We start from the raw sequence: 22,197 nt of genomic DNA on the forward strand, positions 1-22,197 counted from the left end.
TATACATACATACATACATAACATATATAATGGATTAAAAGATATAAAGTATGTTTAAATATCTCAGTCCATAAAGGTAATAACAATAAAATTGTCACTGTTGGAGGGTGTTGGAAATCAATTCATTACCACAAAAGCAGGGAAATAAACAGAAAGAACTTATCCTATTTTTCTTTTTTTTTTTTTTTTTTTGAGACGGAGTCTCGCTCTGTCGCCCAGGCTGGAGTACAGTGGCGCAATCTCGGCTCACTGCAAGCTCCGCCTCCCGGGTTCACGCCATTCTCCTGCCTCAGCCTCTCCGAGTAGCTGGGACTACAGGCGCCCGCCACCACGCCCGGCTAATTTTTTTGTATTTTTTAGTAGAGACGGGGTTTCACCGTGGTCTCGATCTCCTGACCTCGTGATCCGCCCGCCTCGGCCTCCCAAAGTGCTGGGGTTACAAGCGTGAGCCACCACGCCCGGCCTATTTTTCTTATAACCCAATAGTTGATGATAGAAAGTTTCTCTTTACAGAAATATTCTAAAGAAATAAAGAATGATACAATAATTAAAATATAATATTTCAACCAGCAGAAAAATAATAGAGCTAAACAATGATTATTAACAGTTGCCATCACAAAAACCCCCAACCAGGCATAATTCGCCCCGATGGAAGTATACACTACCACTACACTACCAAGTCTTCTTGCTCTCCCTTTCCCCAAATCAAACCTAAATCTGATCAACCCTCTTGACCTAAATACCAACATAGACAAAAAAAACAAGAGGCAATGTACTTAAATGACAAGATGGAGAAATCGGGAAAACACTGTAGGAGAAACTACACTTTTACAACAAATAAATTGATAGTGATGTAAACAAACTGATGGCAATGTATAGAGCTTATTTGCATCTGATTCAAAGAAATCATCCGGTTTTTTTTAAAAAGGCATTTGTTGCAAAAATTGGGAACACTAAATATTAACTGGATCTCTACTGATATTAAAGAATGAGTTGTTAAATTTTTTTAGGTGTGATCATGGTTCTGTGGTTATAAATTTTTAAAGTTCTTTTCATTAAGTGATACATACTGAAACAGTCACAAGTGAAATGACTGAGATTTGTTTCAAAATAATTCAGACCAGAAAGGAATTGGCAGAAGTATAGAAGAAACAAGGTTGGCCATTATTTGATCACTGTTAAAGCTGGGTGTTAAGTATACAGGGGTTCATTGTAATATTCTACTTTTATTATATATATTTGCTGTTTTTCTTAACAAAAAGGAAAAAATAATTATTAATAACATAATACTCACCTGCCTCGACTGCCAGTACTAGAAGTACTTGGGGGTCTCACAGGTGTGTGAGAATTGGATAAACCTAAAAAGTAGTAAGTCAAAATGAGTATCAATGCATGTAAGAATATTTGGAATTCTACCTACCAGTCACAGAACTCAAGATTATTATAACCCAGTTAAAAAATTATTGGAAATCAGACCTAGTCACAAAGCCAGGGATGCATGTGTAACCATTAGCAGACATCAACCAGTTTCTCTCAGCTGTGTCCAGACATCACCTCAGAATCCTCCTCAGGGCACCACTATCCAGTCAACAAAACAGACCAAGAAAACATTATCTGCCATCCCTCAACAAGTTATTGGATAAAATATTCTACTTAGGTTCCCATTAATTATTTTCAGAAGTCCTGAAATAATTCTTATTAAACCTTAAAAATTATGTGATTTAAAAAATATGTTAATGTTGCATCTCATGGAAAATCCATATTTACATGTGAACTGTTCTTCCTCTAGAAAGAAGTAGGTGGTCTGTTTCAGTAAGAAAGAAATAACATTTAATTTACATCAGAAAAATACATTCAATAACACTTCAAGACTGTTAACCTGTTTGGAGTTGCTTCAATCATGTATTCAAGAGTCCCAATTGAATCACTGAGTAATAGGGTTAATAAAACCACTGGGATTTTGGAAGAGAGCTACATATCATGGCTATTTTAATAGTTTTCAGCAAAATTTTTATTTTAAAATTACAGTTTGAAAATTAACCTGCCCTTCTTCAGCTCTTATTTTTTTTAATAATTTTTCAATGTTTCATTATTTTACAAAGTGTTTTAAAGTTGACTTGGAACCAAAGAACTCTTCAACTGACCCTCTGTGTTGTAAAATATAAGATTAAACCCATAAAAGACTGTGAATATACTAAGGGTTGAGTAACTTGGAGTTCCAAATAGTGTAGACTACAGATATACATTAATATGGCTTCAGTTACCGAAAGAGTACCAATAGTATTTGAACAAAAATAATTACAAAGAACAATCAAGAAAAAAATATGTTATTGTGTCAACTTGGCTAGGATATGACACCCAGCAGTTTGGCCAAACATCAGTATAGATGGTACTGTGAAGGCATTTTTTTTTTAGATGGGATTAATTAACATTTAAATAAGTTGACTTTGAGAAAAGTAGATTATCTTCCATAATGCAAGTGGGCCTCATACAATCAGGTAAAGCCCTTTTAAGAGAGAAGAGAAGACGGAGCCCTGTTCTCTCCCCTACCTCCTCATGCCCCAAAGAAGAAATTTTGTCTCAAGACTGTAACAATACTCTTACCTGGGTCTCCAGCCTGCCTGACCTCCCTGCCAACACCCACAATCACACGAGCCAATTCCTTAAAATAAATCTCTCTCAATCTCCTTTTCTCTCTTCAAGTAGATCTCCTACGTATTCTGTTTTTCTGGAGAATTCTGACTAAGACAGATACTGAGACATTTTTTTTAAGGTGTTAAAAAAATAAGGTAATACCCCTGTTTGCTTTACCTGATGATCCCGGAGAAAGGGCAGAGGGACCTGGAGAAGGATTCATGGTGCTTGTAGGCTGTGGGGGTAGGTGACTGCCTGAGATGTATCTACTTAGTAGATTATCTAAACTACTTGAGCCAGCATCTTCCAACTGAAGAGAAAGAAGATAAAGACAAATTTGCTTTGATTAAAGCAGAGAAGTTATTAATTTTATGTCACTGCTTATACTCAGTTTATTAATAAACTAACAGATTATCCAATATCAAGCTGAGCCTTATTATTGCTTCCTTAGGGTCCCCTGAGGGCCCACACAGTATAAAGTTTATGTGGATAAAACTGTATTATTCAACAAACAACTAGGTGCTCAGAGCAAAACAAATCCTATATGTTCTATTATGAAAATAGCTGACATGCTCTGACACTTCTGCCGTTTCTCAAAATTGCTGCAGGACCTATTTATCAGTATTCTTGTCCCCAGTATCCCTCCATTTCAATGTCCACAATCATTCACTTAAATAGAAATGTAATTATGTTAGTATCCAGCTCTAAAACTCTGAAAAATTCTTATAGCCCACAGAAAGCCCTTAGCTTGACACATAAGGCCCCTTACTACATAAAAAAAGGCACAGTCAATAGTACATATGAGCCTTTCCCTTACTTAGAGGCAGTATGATAAAGCCAGAAGACCCATAACTATGATTCTGGGCTGGTTCTCAAACTGAACGTCAGTTACCTATCTTTAAAACATGCCACCTATATTGCAGAACTCCTATGACTAAATGAGAAAATGTGTAAGAAAGAGTAAAAAAAATGATTTAAGTATGAATATTACCTTAAATTTTACACTATTTCATAAAATAAATGGTCATATTCTTCTTTTATTTATTTTTGAGACAGGGTCTGGCTCTGCTGTCCAGGCTGAAGAGCAGTGGCATCATCTTGACTCACTGCAACCTCCACCTCCCAGGCTCAAGCCATGCCCTCCATTTCAGCCTCCTGAATAGCTAGGACTACAAGCATGTGCCACCACGCCTGGCTAATTTTTGTGTGTTTTTATTTTTTTTTAGAGAGATGGGATACATTGCCCAGGTTGGTCTCCAACTCCTGAGCTCAAGCAGTCTGCACACCTTAGCCTCCCAAAGTACTGGGATTACAAACAACACAAAACCCATGCCAGAGACATGAAGGGCTGAAGGTGAGAGTGGACAGTAGGTTAGCTGGAGGGAATCAAAGGACAATAGCAGTTGTGTTACCCTGTGGTCATAGCTGTTGGCCAAGTATGCACTTGTAAAGCTGTGACTACAGGTGAATCCCTAGCTGCAACTCAAGTCAACTGGAAGATTTGTTATGAGGGGGGAGTACCTAATATGGGCCAGACATGAAAATGGGGCTGCATCCCACCTAAAAACAGAAGGGGGAAGATGATTCAAAACTGACATGAAAATCCCATGTTACCTATTTCCACTCCTTTTTATACTCCTCACCTACAATTTGTATCTTTTGCTAGAAAGATAACTCTAAGGGTAGAGGATGAACAGGTCAGGAAGAGGCAAACAGGAAATATGTTAAAGGACATCCCTGTTGTCATTATAACCTCCAACAGGTAGGTGCTAACTGAAGCATTCACCTGTGGGTTTCACTAGACAAGGTTTGTCACCATAAAGGTCTAACTGGAAAGATATTAATTCATTTATTCATTAAAGCAATGTTTTTTGAGCATCCCTGAATAAGTACATGGAAATATAAGTATTATATAATTTTCATGATTTAAAAGTAAAAACACAGTCCAATAGGAAAATGAGCAAAGATATTTCCCTAAAGACAAAGATAATTTACAGAGGAAATAAAAATAATCAATGAACATAAGAAAACCAATTTCACCAATCAAAGAAATGAAAATAAAATTAACAATAATATCATTTTAATCCATCACTGGAAAAGATGGAAGAATGAATAATTTACCTAGTATTGGGAAGACAATGCAAAAATAGGCATTTTCAAATATATAAGCTGGCACAATATTTTTTGTAGAGCAATTTGTTCAGTATCTATGTGAAATTTAAATGTGTAATTACTTTTGGCCCAGTAATTATACTTCTACCAACTTCACTTACAGAAATATGTGTTTAAAACTATACGCTCATTGTGCCTCAATGCAGCTTTTTACAAATGACATTAAAGTATAAATGATGTACAATAAACTAAACATATTCAAAGTGTAGGATCTGATGTGAAAGTTTAATGCATTTTCACATAGTCTACAACTGGGAAACCAAAATCAAGAATAGTGGACAGATCTTATCTATCACCCCCAAGATTCCTCATGCCCCATGGTAATCAATCCCTCTCTCAAACAACCTGTCCTCAACCAACCACTCATCTGCTTTCTTCAGCTTTAGTTTTTTTTTCTAGAGTTTTATATAATTTGAATTATATACTGTATGCTTTCTTCATCTATTTTTTTCACTCAGTATAACTGAAATTTATTCTTGCTGTTGGATCAAGTTCATTCCTTTTCACTGTTAGTTACTATTCTATTATATGAACACACAATTTGTTTATCCATTTATCTGCAGGTGGACATTTGGGTTGTTTCCAGTTTTTGTCTTATTACAAAAAAAGCTGCTAAAAACATTTGAGTACGAATCTTTGTATAGATATATTTCCTGTTTTATTTTGGCAAATAAAAGCAGAACGGCTGAATCATTATGACAGATACACGTTTAACTTTTAAAGAAACTGCTGAACTTTTTTCAAAGTGATTGTACCATTTTACAATCCCAACAGTGTTTGAAGGTTCTAGTTCCTCCACATTCTCACCGATACTTGCTATGGTTAATGTTAAGTCTATTTAATTTTAGCCATCCTAAAAAGTATGTCGTGGTACATTCACTGTGGTTTTAACTTGCATTTTCCTAATGACTAATGATGTTAACATCTTTTCACAAATGCAGCTTTGTTTTTAATAGCAACATATGAGAGATAAACCAAAAGTTCACCAACAGAGGGCTAAAAAACAGCCAATGAAATGGAATACCATATGGATTAAAACGCAAGAAAGCCCTAAGAACTGACATGAAAAAGTCCAAAAGCGGCTGGGTGCGGTGGCTCATGCCTGTAATCCCAGCACTTCAGGAGGCCGAGGTGAGCAGATCACCTGAGGTTGGGAGTTTGAGACCAGCCTGACCAACATGAAGAAACCCCATCTCTATTAAAAATACAAAATTAGCTGTGCATGGTGGTGCACGCCTGTAATCCCAGCTACTCGGGAGATTGAGGCAGGAGAATCATTTAAACCCGGGAGGCAGAGGTTGAGGTGAGTCGAGATTGTGCCATTGCACATCAGCCTGGGCAACAAGAGTGAAACTCCATCTCAAAAAAAAAAAAGAAAAAAGAAAAGAGAAAGTCCAAAAGCAAACATGTAAAAAAAAAATGTAAAACTTGCAACACAGTATTTATAGCACTAGTTGTGTACATGTGGTATAATCTCATTTTCTGTTACTTAAAAAAATTACAGGATGGCCAGGTTGGCTCATATCTGTAATCACAACACTTTAGGATACCAAGATAAGAGGATCACTTGAGACTAGGAGTTCAAAACCAGCCTGGTCAACTATTAGTAGCAAGACCCCATCTCTACAAAAGAAAAATTTAAAAATTAGCCAGGCATGGTAGCGTGTGCCAGTAGTCCCTGTTACTGGGGAGACTGAGACAGAAGGATCCCTTGAGCACCACTACACTCCATGCACTCCAGCCTCGGCAAAAGAGTGAGACCCTGTCTCAAAACAAAATAAACCAAAATAAATCACACACACACACACACACACACACACACACACACACACACGTTTTTAAATTCATGTTTGCATATTCCTAGGGAAAAATCTGAAAGAATGTACACCAATTGGTTATAGTGCTGGGATTTAGTTAGGTGAAAGAATGGGGTAGGCAGCTATTTTTGTTTTTTTCCTTTTCCTTTTTTAAAAGCTACAATGGTTTTATATGGCTCATAAGGGCCTTTAAAAAGTAGGCAAATCTGATAGGTCATGTACACTGCTCCTACCCCACCAAAACCCTTCAAAAATGGTTTCTCATTGAGTTTAGGATAAAATCCAAAATCCTTTATGCAGCTTAGGAAGGCCCTACCTGATCCAGTTTCCATTTTCCTCTATAGAACTAGGCCCTTCTCTCTTTCCTGTTCTTCACTGGCCTTTTTTCTGTTCTTCAAAAGTGCCCAGTTCCTTCAGACCTTGTGGGATTTGAAATTCTGCCCTTTTTCCTAATAAAATTTACTGCTGACATCTCCCTACTAACTCTTACCCAGCTTCCAGGTTTCAAAGCGGCTTTAACAACCCACTGTGTTTTACTGGGTTCTTCTGGTATACACGCACCTTAGGTTGATGCCTTATAATTTCCCCTTTGAGTAATGCTATACAATTTATTATAGGTAGGGTTTTAAAAAATCTATAAATGTCTGCATTCTCCTGGCCTGTAAACTCTATGACAGCAGGTCTCTCTTATCCCTATTGTTCCTCAAGACAAGTACAAAGTACTCAACACACTTGGATGAATGTTTATAATTTTTCTATTAAGCATAATACGAAAGCATAATAGCGGTCCTTCCTCCCAAAGCTTACTTTTTAATAATGATGGCTGGTGAAGAAGAAGAGGAAGAGAAAAATAATCGTAACAACTAACATTTATTGAATACTTATACGTCAGGCACCAGACTTAATCTTACCAACATATCCATCCATGAGGTAGACTCTATTTTTTTTTTTTTTTTTTTTTTTTGAGACACAGTCTCACTCTGTTGCCCAGGCTGGGGTGCAGTGGCACGATCACGGCTCACTGCAACCTTGATCCCCTGGGCTAAAGGGATCCTCCTGCCTCAGCTTCCCAAGCAACTAGGCTCATTTTTAATTTTTTTTGTAGAGACTAGGTCTTGCTATGTTGCCCAAGCTAGTCTCAAACTCCTGGCCTCAAGTGTTCTTCCTATCTTGGCCTCCTCAAAGTGCTGGGACTACAGGCAGAGCCACTGCACCCAGGTTTAAGAGAGCTTAAAATAAAACAGTGACAAAGTCAGCATAAAAAAGAAAAATCACAAAATCTGACCTCAGATTTGAAATTATCATCTACAGTACACCTAACTGCTTTGAATCTCACACTCCTTTCATGCCCTTTGTTGCTTCAGCATACATAATTCCTATCTGGAATATCTGCCTTCTAACTAACCTCGACTAGCTAACACTTGCCTACTTATCTTTCAAGTCCAAATTTAAGATTATCTCATATAAAGTCTATTCTGACTTCCACAGGCAGATGTAGAATCTTCTGCCTCTATTCTTTCACTGTCATCTATACACATCCATTTGTACCAATAAGCTCACTGTTTTGACCCTGTTTAGAAAACTGTCACACGGCCAGGTGCGGTGGCTCACGCCTGTAATCCCAGCACTTTGGGAGGCTGAGGTGGGCAGGTCACCTGTGGTCAGGAGTTCAAGACCAGCCTGGCCAACATGGTGAAACCCCGTCTCTATTAAAAATCCAAAAAATTAGCCAGGCGGGGTGGTGCATGCCTGTAGTCCCAGCTACTCGGGAGGCTAAGGCAGAAGAATTGCTTGAGCCCAGGAGGCAGAGGCTGCAATGAGCCAAGACTGCGCCACTACACTCCAGCCTGAGCAATAGAGAAATACTCCATCTAAAAAAAAAAAAAGCACAACAGCAACAAAAAAGAACAAAAGAAAACTGTCTCCCTATTACATAAGAAACTCCTTGAGGTCAAGGACCATTTCCATTTGATCCTTGTATAATCAGTACCTAGGGTCTAATACACGGTAAGTTCTCAGATATTTGTCAAAGAAAATACACAAGTGCATTAATAGTGATCCATGTTTCCAGAAATTCTCTGGTGTTATGCACTATTGAAGACTTGGCCTTGAACCTAATAAAAGGATTCCATATTTAGGTGCTATTCTACTGATTATCAGGAAAATATTACATTTTATCAACAAACAGAAATGTTCTAAAACTGATTGAGATACATGTACTGTACCATAAGTGAAACACTAAATATACTACAAAACATTCCGTTTTCCATTTACTATCTCCTATTACCTTCTTGTATAAATAAAATGTAAATGCTAAAATTCTTCATTTTAATATATTTCTTCTAGTTACCTAACTATATCACCATTAATACATCTGACTTAGTATAATCAAAAGCTATACAAATAATTCCTCATCTATTCTATTTTGGATAACAACTCACTTCTATCTTATTACTCCAGTTATGCCTTTTCACTCCCTCAAGCCATTGCATATACTATCCTCTATCTTGACCAACAAATATATCTCATATCTACACACTAAAGTATAATTCAGTCCTTGAGGAAGTTTTTCTTGATTAGGCAAAAGAAAATTGAGACTTCATCTACATTTGAGTCTTAAACTTAGCTGTCTTGGCTATTTCACCAGCTTAAACTAATGCTAATGCTAGGTTTTCTCCATGTGAATTCTTAATCTAGCCAAATTAAGTAGAAAAAGAGTTAAAAATAATCCATAAATGTGCTTGAATATGCTTCCTGTAAACCTGCAGAACAGTTACACAATTAAACCTCTTTTCTTTATAAATAGCAATGCAACAACAGCCTAGTACACTACGTTCATACTTGTATGAACTCGTACATGAAAGCTCACAGCAGCATTATTCCTGACAGCCAGAGAAAAGCAAATGTTCAATGATGAACAAATGATATATGTATACAATGAAATATTATTCAGCCATAAAAGAATGAAATCCTAATACATGCTAAAACATGGATAGACCTGGAAAACATTATGCTAAGTAAAAGCAGCCAGACATCAAAGGCCAAATATAATTCCATTCATATGTGGAATGTCCATAGAGACAAAGTAGATTAGTGGTTTTCAGGGGCTGGAAGAGAAGGATATGAGTGACTGCTAATGAGTACCATTTCTTTTGAGGTGAAGAAAATATTCTTGAATTAGTGGTAATGGTTGTACAATCTTGTGAATGCACTAAAAACCACTGAACTGTACATTTTTAGAGTGGATCTCATGGTATAAGAATTGTATTTCAATAAAAAAGTAGATGATACTTGCCTCTCCCTTTGTAAGGTTCTTAAGAACTAAAACTAAGTCTTGTTTATCTTCTTATCCTCAATGCTTGAGGACTTTAGCATACAGTAAGTGCTTAGTAAAAACTGAATGACATCGTTATACTGTGCATACCTCTGGCCGCCCAAAGCTCTCAATACCATGTGTTTCCAGGCCTACAATCCCAAACTACCTCCCTGGTATTGTCACAGGTAGTGTGGAGAAAGAACTGGACTTAGTAGTCTGGACTTAAAACTCCACCTTTTCTTATTATTTATTTATTTTTCTTGAGATAGAGTTTCACTCTTGTTACCCAGGCTGGAGTGCAATGGCGCGATCTCGGCTCACCGCAACCTCCACCTCCCAGGTTCAAGCAATTCTCCTGCCTCAGCCTCCCAAATAGCTGGGATTACAGGCATGCGCCACCATGTCCCGCTAATTTTGTATTTTTAGTAGAGATGAGGTTTCTCCATATTGGTCAGGCTGGTCTCAAACTCCTGACCTCAGGTGATCTGCCTGCCTCAGCCTCCCAAAGTGCTGGGATTACAGGCGTGAGCCACTGCACCCAGCCTAAAATTCCAACTTTTCTATCTATCATGTGACTCTAGGAAAGTCACCAATGAAACTGCATTAGTTCGTTTTCACACTGCTATAAAGATACTACCGGAGACTGGGTAATTTATAAACAAAAGAGGTTTAAATTGACTCACAGTTCTGCATGGTTGGGGAAGCCCCAGGAAACCTACAATCATGGCAGAAGGCAAAGGGGAAGCAGGCACCTTCACAAGGCGGTAGGAGAGTGAGTGAGTGCAGAGGAAACTGCCACTTTAAAAACCATCAGATCTTGTGAGAACAGCATGAGGCAAACCACCCCCATGATCCAATCACTTCCTAACAGGTCCTTCCCTCGACAAGTAGGGATTACAATTCGAGGTGAGATTTGGGTGAGGACACAGAGCCAAACTGTATCGCTGCCTTTGCAAAAATTGTATCAGTGAAAGAGTCGGGGAGGTTCTGATCTAGTCAACCTCCCTCTTCTTTGCCTTTAGCCTTCATGCTGACATTAATTATTCCTGGGCCTGAGACAAGCTGACTTTGGGAGACATTTAGTTTATAGTTTACATAATAGCCCTTCCCCAAAACTGAACTGCCTTTGTAAAGTTAAAAAGAGACCACCAGGCTAGGAGGAGGAAAGGAGCCTGAATTCTGCTAAGGTGTTGACATAAAGGACTGCCAGCCATTACTCTGGAGGTCATAAGATAGACAACTTCCTTAATTACTCCTGCAGATAACATCACTATTGCTGAACCTAAGATTGTCCTTTTTAGATATCTTTTGAGGTTTCTCGAATGTCTGACACAGACAATGGCTCCACCTGGACCCAACAAGCCCTCCAACAAGCCCTCCTGTGGCCCCACCCAGAAGCGATTCAGCAATTAAAGGGGATTTTCCCACACCCCATGACTGCATTCCCCAACCAATAAGCAGCAAGCACCCATTGCCTTACTGCCCCCACCCCTTCCTCCAAACTACCTTTGAAAAACCCCTAAGCTGCCAAGCGTAGTGGCTCATGCCTGTAATCCTAGTACCTTGGGAGGCCGAGGTGGAGGTCAGGAGTTCAAGACCAGCCTGGTCAACATGATGAAACTCCGTCTCTACTAAAATACAAAAATTAGCCAGACCTGGGGGCGTGTGCTTCCAGCTACTCGGGAGGCTGAGGCAGAATAGCTTGAGCCTCGGAGGCAGAGGTTGCAGTGAGTCGAGATTGCGCCACTGTACTCCAGCCTGGGCAACAGAGCTAGACACCATCTCAAAAAAAAAAAGAAAGAAAGAAAAAGAAAAACCCCTAAACTACAAGCCTTCAAAGAGACTGATTTGAGTAATAACTCCATCTCCTGCGTGGCGTGGGTGGCCTCGCGTCAATTAAACTCTTTACTGCAATGCCATGGTCTCTGTGAATTGATTTTGCTTGTGTGGTGGGCAGAATTAACTCACCAGGTGGTTATACGAACCTCTCTTACTCTTATCCATAAAACAGGGATATTACATATCAGGTGATTTTAAGCATTAAACTTATGTATTGCCTGTGAAAGCGCTTCACAAACTATAAGCTGTTAACTTAGAAATGTTACTTTTTAATTTATATTTTAAAAGTTTCCATTGTGTATGGTCCAGTCCTCTCATCACCAATAAAACTACCATTCCCTCAGGCAAAAAAGACTTCTCCTAGTATTAGGGAAGCAATCAGGTTAAGAGAATTCACAGTATGTTAGTGATTTCTGAACAATTTTGTTAATAGTGCATTGTATTCAAAATTTTCGCTAAATGAGTAAATTATAGCTGCTCTTACAGGAGCAGGGGGATGGGTAATTATGTGAGATAATGGATATGTTAATTTGTTTTACCACAGTAACCAGTTTACTATGTATATGTTTAACATCATGCTGTTACCTTAAATATACATACTTACTTTAAATAAAATTTAAAAAATGTTTGAAGCTATAGAAATATCTTTTAAAACTCTTACATAGCCCACTAAAATCCACTAAAACAAAACGTTAAACTGCAGCCACAGAAAGAATCAAGGGTGCTACTGTTACAACAGTTTCATTGCTCCTTGTTCCTATGGTGACCCCGGACTCTAAGATATGAAAGTAACACATACAATGCATAAATTCAGTATAACGCTGGCAGATTATATTTACGTTTTAAAAGACAATGCTTTTAACTGAAACAAACTGGTGAAATTTCAGAAAGATCCAAAGGATACTTTTCTTCAGTTGAAAGGGACAAAAGGCCTCACTCAAAGGTCCTTCACATTCCATCTATTCCTCTTCTCCATCATTTCCCCCTCTCAGTATAAGCCTCAAAATGTCTACTATCTTGGCCTTCTAACCCCATCCTTTTCCCAGTCCAACTGACTACCCCTTTTAGATCTAACAGAAGAACAACAAAGATCTAACCACATTTTGGTCCTGGGTCTTCTCTCTGGCTCCAAACTCACACCAGGAGTGCATCATCTGAACAACGTTTGCCTGTAGCAGGTGTAGAAAGGGAGTAACTAGCCTTTTAGCAAAGGTGATATTAATCCTCCATTATTGTACTTCTGTTTAGATAGTCCCATAATTTGCTATTCATACAATCTTCAATTCCCCAGAACTTTAAAATATTGAAGAATGCTAGTTTTAGCTAAATAACTTTTCAAGACTCAAGTATTTATACTTAACTCTTTTTTGTTTAACTGGCAAATAACAATTGTGTCTACCTATGGTGTACAATGTAATGTTCTGATCTATGTTACAGAAAGATTGAATCAAGCTAATGAACATATCTAACCCCACCAACCCATCATTTTTTTGTGGTGAGAAGCATTAAAAATCCATTTTGGAATTTTGAAATATATAATACACTATCGATCAACTGTTGTCACCATGCAATGCAAGAGATCACTAAAATTTATATCCAAAAGAACTGAAATTGTTACATCAGAGAAATTATCTGCACTCCCATGTTCACTTCAGCATTACCCACAATAGCCAAGATATGCAAGCAATCTAAGTGTCCATCAATGGATGAATGGATTTTTTTTAATGTGGTATACATATACAATGGAACATACTATACAGCCTCTAAAGAGAAGGAAATTCTGTCATCTTGCAACAACACGAATGGAACCAAAGGACATTATGCTATGTATAATAAGCCAGGCACCGAAAGACAAATGCTGACTAATCTCACTTACATGTGAAATCTAAAAATGTCCATCTCATAGAAACAGAGAATAGAAAGATGGTTAACTGGAGGCTAGAGGAGGGGGTGGGCGGGGAATGCAGAAAGAGAGGATGTTGATGAAAGTTTCACTTAGACTGGATGGAGACTTTTAGTGATTTAGACTTTACTCTTTAGAAATTTCAAGGAAATGTTGATCCTGAATTAAAAAAAAAAAACCTCTGAAATAAATACTCTAACTCTGTAATTAACATTAAGTTTAATGAAGCCTCATTCAACTTAAATACAAACCTGTATGGGTGGAATATCTGGCAGCGATGGAAGGTTTTCTGGATTGGTAACTGAGGGGATTAGCTCTATTGCTGTAACAGACGGGCTGGTGGGACCTCGGTTTGCATTTGCCATAGTTGCTGTAGTAGGGCTCGTTGGGTTGATTGTGGTGTTGTGTACCGATACTACGGGAAAGGGTCCAGCATGCCCTGGGTTTGAGTGCTAATAAGAAAGAAGACATTATCATTACTTGATCTGCCAGAATTGCTGAATATAAACTATACCTTTATAATTTTTAGTTTAGGAAGGAAACAGAAAAAACAAAGAAGTGGGCCCTTTCAAACTTATTCAGGAGAAGAACAATTCAAACTCAGCCTTTTCATTTTTCTATTCATTTTTGTGTAGTATCTAGGGAAAGGCAGACTTGTCAATAATTTCCCAACACATCAGCCTGGTGATATGATCTTATTTCAGTAGAAGGAAGTATGTAACAGAGGATCTGTAAACCTCCAAATTTTCAAACACCAGGGTAAGAGAACTACCATTCGGTCATTATTCCTCTTCGACCCTTAGTCATTTTTCTCATAAAAACGATTATATAATGTAGCTTGATGTGGTAGAAAGAACAATGAATTTACAGAAAAGAAAAATGGCATCAAGTCCTGACTCTACTGTGTGACCTTAGACAAATCACATAATCTCAGTCATTTAGAAATGTGGGTAACAATACCTCACTTGTTTCATTGTGAGGGCTGTTATGAGGATCATTTAAGACAATATACAAGAAAATCTTAAGAAAACGAATTCTACAAATATAAATAAATCATTTGAAATATTTAAAAACTAAAAATGCTTAATAACATCCAGTGATTTCTGTAGAGGTATACCCAAAGTCTAAGGAAAATGAAAATGTTCTGAGATGATTCATTAGTCTGATTGTGTAGCTTCTGCACTCTGACAAGGTGTGCTTGGCCCCTAGAAATACCTGAAGGCCTTCCATGAACTAAGGGGCACATGATTATGTGAAAAGTGTGAAGGAAATAAATGTTCAGATCCTCAACCTTTTGTATGTGCTCTTTAAAAACAAACAAACAAAAAAATCTGATTTGCCTGAGAATGTGCCATGCTCTGCTGGATCTCCTTTTCCACCACTTTCGCAAATGCCCTTCCCCCACCCTTGACAAAAGAACACCACACCTTTGACCATTCCTAAATCTTATTCTAGGCACACTGCACCAGGAAGGAAAAAAAAAACCTGTAGAAATAATCAAAGGTACAATTGGAAATAATGATGTTGGGTGTCTGACTCTAAAACCTGGGTAACAAACCTTCAAATGGGTTCGAATATTTGATGATTAACAAAAATGAAGTTGTCACTGACAAAAAGTTTTTAAATAGTTTTGATAGATTGTTTTCTCAGCTTATAATCTAGAAAAAATTCAAAGAATTGAGGGATATTACTATAACAAAATTCTTTTAATTCCCAAATACATAATTTTGTAAACACGTTTCCTGAGCATTACATAAAAACAAATCCCAAAAAAACTAGTAATAAAAACCAATGTTGAATTCCGACTTATTTTAAAAATAACAGCATACAAACATACATAACCAAAAGCAGGAGGTGAAAAGTCTCCATCTAGCTCAAAGAAACGTATATCCAAAAGAGTTTTGTATCTTCTAATAGTCTTAAACCATGTAAATACACCCATTTTGTTTCAACAATTGTGGCGATATAACGATAATTCAGTCCACAGAAAAAGTTTCAAATCTTAATAATAACCCTATTGTCACCGGAAATTTAACAATTTATTACAACAAACATTTTTTCCTGCAGAAATTTACAATAGGCTAATCTATATCTATCAAATAAAACTATCTTACGGTAAGATAAAAAGAAGTAGAAGTGAAATTCAAGTCCAAGGAGAGCTTGCTAGGGTATTTGGAATTCCAGTGGATTCATTTAAAATAATGTAAAGGTTTTTTAACTTTATAGCATCAATATTTACAATATGCTATAAAGTATAGCTTTTGAAACTATTTAAACTTAAACCTATAATGTAAATTTTAAATGAAAGCCTTCAAATGTGAGTATATATATATATATATTTTTTTAAATAGAAACGGGGCCTTGCTATGTTGCCCAGGCTGGTCACGAACTCCTGGGCTCAAGCAATCCTCCTGCCTCGGCCTCCCAAAATGCTGGGATTACAGGCGTGAGCCACCACTCCCAGCCAAGAAGCGCCATTATTTTAAAAAGCTCTTTTTGGGCGTATATGGACCAAAAAGTTGAAGGACCACTGTTCTAGGACAGTGTTTCTCCAACTTTAGTGTGCAGATTGACCTGAGAGACTTAGTACAAATTTAAATATTACTGAGTACTCCCCACCTAGAAATTCTGATTCAGTGGTTATGGCTAGTAATCTATTCTGACAAGGTCGCCCACCCCACCAAAGCTGACTGGTGATTCTGATGGTGTTTAAAACATGTTTTGAGAAACATCATTCTAAGAGTTAAAAAATAAACTCTGTTATCTTATAACTAGAAATCCTATGAAAAAGTGGCCTCACTGTATACTCATATCTCCCATATAAACATAACTAGGCAAAGATTATAAAACATGTCTCTAAATACACTTATTAAAGCGTATCTACATCCTAAAATGAACAATATTTGAGTAGAGAAAAAGGTAAAAAAAAAAAAATACATATAGTTAGCTCTATTACTCTTAAAGTCCTTTTTATATATTAGGATCAAAAAGCCACATTAAAAGAGCAGAGCAGCATTTTCAGGAAACTAAGGTTCTTGCTATTTTATCACTGCTTTTTGTGATTGTGGGTAAAATCACCAGCTCATTAGATTTTTTTCACTTCTGCAAATTGAATGGGTTAACTACATCAGGGTTTCTTAACCCATAGTATATGATGCACTTAAAGCATTTTTTAAAAGCTCGTAAAATTAAATACAAAATCTCATGTGTATATTTATTTTTCTGGGACAAGAGGATATATAGCATTAATCAAATTCTCAAACACATCAATGACCTGCTCCCAAAAAGTGATTAAGAAAATGGTGTCTTTTAATTTTAAAATTGTAGGATTCTTACAAATGTAACTCTATGCATACTTGTCTTTGGAGGTGTGGCTGCATCATGGAATATTGAGGGCCGCTGTGCCTGGGTATCCCTGGTATTCTGGCAGCATTCTGAGCCAGTCTCATCTGATGGGCTTGAAAAGCTCCACAGTTGATGTTGCCTCTTTGCATTGTTTGCACACTGATCAATCGAGGAGGCTACAAAAAGTAGAAATTGCAATTTATGTAATAATTTTAAAATAAATTTATCTCTTAATTATAAAATGTAATCATAAAAATAATTCAGTCAAGATAAAACAGTATAAAGTAAAAAGTATAAATAATTCTTATCGCTAGCCCCAATCCCCAGAGGACTGGTAATGACTAGTTTGTGTATCACTCCCTAATTTCCCTTGTCTCCCTCTCTCTTTCCCATTCCCTCTCTTTTTCTCTGTATGTGTGTTTAAAGCGTATCAACATTAACGTATCCCATCCTGGAGTAATAGTTTTGATAAGGATGGCAGTGGAGAGAGCAAAAGACACACAGGTATAGGAATGATTTGAAAAAATGCTTAAGGAACATATCAGATCCTAGGCAGAAACAGTCTGGTCCTTTGGTCCACACAATTATACGTGGAAAACAAAAAAGATTTGATGTGAAAGGATGAGAACTTACATCCTTTCAGAGTATTAGTGAATTAATTCTGTTTCCTAAGACAATTTACTTACTGCCTTTCTTTACAGCTCCCTTACATCACCATCATAACTACAGCAAATATTTAAACTCTGAATTTTGAACTCTGCTCAAAGTCTTGCTAGTAACTTTGAAATGTGTAATTTATATAGGAAAAAGTGTAGTGTTGAAGGCTTCATAATTTCTATCAATAATATAGTAACAATACTTACCTGTTGTTGTAACATCTGAGGGGCTGCTTGTCTAGGATGCTGTTGTGTTGTTGTTGTTGTAGTTGGTACAGGTGCTGGTGGTTGCTGCATCCTCATCTGTTGCAACTGCTGATGTTTCTGTGCATATACTTGTTGTTGCATGTGCTGGAGTCGAAGCTGTGCTAAGTTAATCTGTCCAGGGGTTTTACTAATGTGGTTTGTCCCTGGAGGAACTTGCCCAACTACAACATTAGGAGTATAACCAGGAGCTGGTTTACTCTCTATTACTAGATTACCTGAAAAATTTAAAAAAATGAGAATTTGCATATAATCAACTAAATCATCTACTTTGTTGAGTAATCACCATGTTTTCCTCTCTCCTCTGACAACTATCAGCATCTCAAAGCTCCAACAGTACAGCAGGGAATGGAGTCAGTTTAAAGATGATGATGATCAGAAACTTAATACATTCCAAAGCTGAATAAATGACTTTTGGCTATTCAGAAAAACATATTCTCTGTCCTTATTCTTTTTTACATAGACATACAGAAAATTAAGACACTAAAAGCGATATCTATTAGAAGAGGCCTATCTAATCAATCTAAATCAATTCTCCCATGACAAGACTTACTCAAGGATACTCAAGATTGCTAATACTGATTCCATCTGCCTTTGAATTGCCAAAATATGCAAGGCAGAGCATTACAATGTCACGAAATCGTCTTCTGTGGAAATACTGAATGCTTTAAACAACTTATATCCTTAGACGTGATGGTTTTCCTTGCTTTTTATGGAGCCATTGCTTTCTAGGGATAGAAGCCAAATTTTAGGAAGATGTGATTTAAGGAACAGGTTGACAGGCTTTCTCTGTAATGGGCTATAGAGTAAATATTTTATGCTTAGCAGGCCACATAAGATCTGTCTCACAGTCCTTGGTTTGTTTGCTTTTACAACCAGTTGAAAATGTAAAAACCATTCTTAGTTACTACGTCACATAAAAACAGCTGGCTGATGTCAGAACTAAGGCTATAGCTAAATTTGAATATAATTTTTTTCTTTTATGCAAAGATCACTTTTTTTTTTTTTTAAACACAAGAGCAACTAGCCTCTGCTTTTACAATTCCCACTGTTTAGGACTTAACTGTTCTGAAAGTGAGTTTACTCAATTTGTAAATAGCTCTCTAATTGCTAGGAAGTTTGTGTCATGTGTTTTAACTGAGCTCTCTGTAACTTTCATCTATGGTCTTTAGGTCCACACTATGCTGTAACAAAAGCAAAATCCATTTCTCTTCCATGTGAAAAGAGCTAGTCTTATCTTTCAAACACTCCTCAGGACCTAACTACTGGACACATTAGCATCCTAAAAGTCCGTCACTAATGTACAATTTGGCTTAATTAAACAACTAAACATCTGTGAAATTATTCCAGACAATGAATCATTTGCTAAGATTTCTATACGAAACAGTCAATATAAATTTAAAAGATGGAGGGTCGGGGGACTAGAAACAGTACACATTAAAAAACAATATACAGAGTGGACTCTCAACTTTCTTAAGATGTAATAACAGCCACACAAAACCACAGCTAAAGTGAGTTTCCAATGAATAACAAAATATTTTTACATAAAATGTAAAACATAAGTAGTTTTATATTTTAAAGTTAAAAATTTTATCTAAATTTGCTCTAAGTATTTTCTCCTTCTAATTCAGTGTTCCAAGTTATATTCATAAAACTCATTATTTCTCACCTAAATTGACTACATTCTTTGCCCAGAAGGTGGGATCACAATGGAAACGTATTGCTCCATTAGCAGCAGGGACAGGATCACACCGTGCTTTCAAAATATGACGCAACTGGAAAGTAATCTTAAAGGGAAAAAAATCCACATTAGTCTCAAAATTAAATATCAATTGGGAAAACATAAGATAAAGACATTAAGAAACAAAGCACATATATTCCCACAGTGTCAGCCTCAGATTAGGCAGCATCAACATTTAAATAAGCAATCAAATCAAATGTACATACTTGAATTTCTGCCATTTTGGGTAATAAAGTGCACTAAGATACTAGGTATCTTCAAAAGAGTACATACTATATAATTCCACTTATATGAAATTCCAAAAAATGATAGAAATCAGATTAGTGGCTGCCTAGTGGAATGAGGAAACTTTGGGGGGTGATGGAAGTTTTCTGTATCTTGATGTGGTGGTGGCTACATTTGCCAAAATTAAAATGTATACTTTAAACAGGTGCAGTTCACTGAATATATATCTTAATAAAGTCCATTAAAGAAAAATAAAAACAGTATGTGTCTCACCAGTCGCTTGCTGTATAGTAGTGCTGTGCTGCTGCCACTTGCAATTGCCCAATTTGTGAAGTTCATAACATGCTTCACCTGCCGCGAAAGGCCTGTGATGTCATTCTGCTGCTGTAGTAACTTCATCTGTCTTTCCTTTGTAACATTCTGAAACAGAACAAGAGCTTCGCTGTAGAATTCTGTATGAAAAAAAAATCAACCCCAAATTTCTAATGCAAATGGGCACAATACCGATACTTCCTTTAAAAATGGGCTAAGTGAATAAGCTCCAGGATTATTTAGCAAGCCTATCATCAATCAGAGGAAAAGCCACTAACAAAAGTGGGACTAAAACTTAGTTCTCTAAGCTAAAAAGGATATTCCACATATAGAAATTAATGTTAATGTCACTTTTCTACCAACATGTCTGTTAAAAATAGTGTCTTCCTATTAGATTAATCTAATATATGGTATTTATAGCATAAGGAGCTAACTTTAGAAATAAACTTATATAATCTTAATATACTTTAAAGGCCAAAAAAATTTTGTGTCACCAGTGCCACCTCCTGGTATGGCATGAGAATGAAGTTAAAATCTCTCTTAAATATACAAGACAAAATGAAAAAGATAACTTCCAGAGTTCTAAGAGTAGAATTAGGGAAACTTTTGATATGACAGAACTTCATAGAGAACAAAGAAGTAAGGACTGACCAAACTGCAAAAACCAATTTCAGAGAAACACTGCAAAGGAAAAATAAACTGCTTTATGGAAACTAAAATCACCCCAGGAGGGATGGGTAATGTCCTACATACTTTTGACATTCAGCATGCTAAACAACTCATCTACTATTTTCTTAAGAACTTTATCCCAAAAAATGATTCAAGTTGGTTTTCCTGGACAATATTTTTCCTAAGGAAAGAAGTTGTTCATTTTATAATGTAAATCAATGGATAAGAGTATTCAACTGACAGAAGTTTGGTTTACTATATTTCTTTTATAAAGCTTAGGAAAAAGTTTCTTCTACAAAGTGTAAGAACATATTACACTAGAAAACATCCATTTTAAAATTATCATCATGTTAGTAGTATGTGGCGTATTTATCATTAGGTATTTGTATACACTTTAGCCTTAAGAGGCTTTTTTTTTTTTTTTTTTTAACAGAGTCTCACTCTGTCCCCTAGGCTGGAGTGCAGTGGTACAATCTTGGTTCACTGCAAACTCTGCTTCCCAGGCTCAAGGGATCTTAAGAAGCATCTTTTAATTCAGAAACTCTTGAAATGGTTTTACAAATACTATTTTAGACATACAGCTCAAATGTATTACAGTAAGTTTAAGTGTATCAAAAATAGTCACTAAGTGCTCTATATTCACATGGGTCCTTTTGGGGGAAAAAAACCTATTAGGGTTAAATGCAACAGACTGGTGTACAGTAGGAAAAGGGACCCACAACTTTTAACAATCTACACAAGAGTACTTTTTTTTTTTTTTTGAGACGGAATCTTGCTCTGTCGCCCAGGCTGGAGTGCCGAGGTGCAATCTTGCCTCACTGCAACCTCCACCTCCTGGGTTCAAGCAATTCTCCTGCCTCAGCCTCCTGAGTAGCTGGGATTACAGGCATACAACACCATGCCTGGCTAATTTTTGTATTTTTTTTTTTCAGTAGAGATGGGGTTTCACCATGTTGGCCAAGCTGGTCTCGAACTCCTGACATTGTGATCCACCCACCTCAGCCTCCCAAAGTGCTGGGATTACAGGCGTGAGGCACCGCACCCGGCCAAGAGTACTTTTAATCTCACAAATTGTGTTTCACTGGAAAGATGTATTCCATTCAGAGATAACATTCTAATGACATCATTTCATTTTTATGTAACTATGCACCTAATATTTTTAAAGGGTGCTATGAAGAGATAGGACAGAAAAAAAAAAAACTATTGACAATTTGAGGTTAATGGAAGTAATCAAATAAATCATTTCATTATTACTATTCAATGGTGCAGAAAAAATAATCCCCATATCATCTGAACCTAGTTAA

The 22,197-nt window shown here is 36.8% G+C and overlaps 1 protein-coding gene across 4 annotated transcripts in view; it reads right to left on the minus strand.

Moving 5' to 3' along the window:
- Positions 1 to 22,197, minus strand: part of TRIM33 (tripartite motif containing 33) — a 125,579-nt gene that overhangs the window by 14,863 nt on the left and 88,519 nt on the right. For 2 of the 4 annotated variants that reach the window (XM_063625811.1, XM_063625810.1), the window contains exons 7-14: positions 20,186 to 20,332; positions 19,616 to 19,733; positions 17,890 to 18,164; positions 17,038 to 17,202; positions 13,933 to 14,133; positions 12,876 to 12,947; positions 2,812 to 2,944; positions 1,295 to 1,358 (exon numbers count right to left, since the gene is read on the minus strand). In XM_063625811.1, the coding sequence (XP_063481881.1) occupies positions 1,295 to 1,358; positions 2,812 to 2,944; positions 12,876 to 12,947; positions 13,933 to 14,133; positions 17,038 to 17,202; positions 17,890 to 18,164; positions 19,616 to 19,733; positions 20,186 to 20,332 (1,175 nt within the window). The remainder of the gene's footprint in view (positions 1 to 1,294; positions 1,359 to 2,811; positions 2,945 to 12,875; positions 12,948 to 13,932; positions 14,134 to 17,037; positions 17,203 to 17,889; positions 18,165 to 19,615; positions 19,734 to 20,185; positions 20,333 to 22,197) is intronic. The other 2 variants (XM_063625813.1, XM_063625812.1) reach the window with 1 other exon arrangement.

Source organism: Symphalangus syndactylus, chromosome 12, assembly GCF_028878055.3.
Source record: "Symphalangus syndactylus isolate Jambi chromosome 12, NHGRI_mSymSyn1-v2.1_pri, whole genome shotgun sequence".
Classification (NCBI taxonomy): Eukaryota; Metazoa; Chordata; class Mammalia; order Primates; family Hylobatidae; genus Symphalangus; species Symphalangus syndactylus.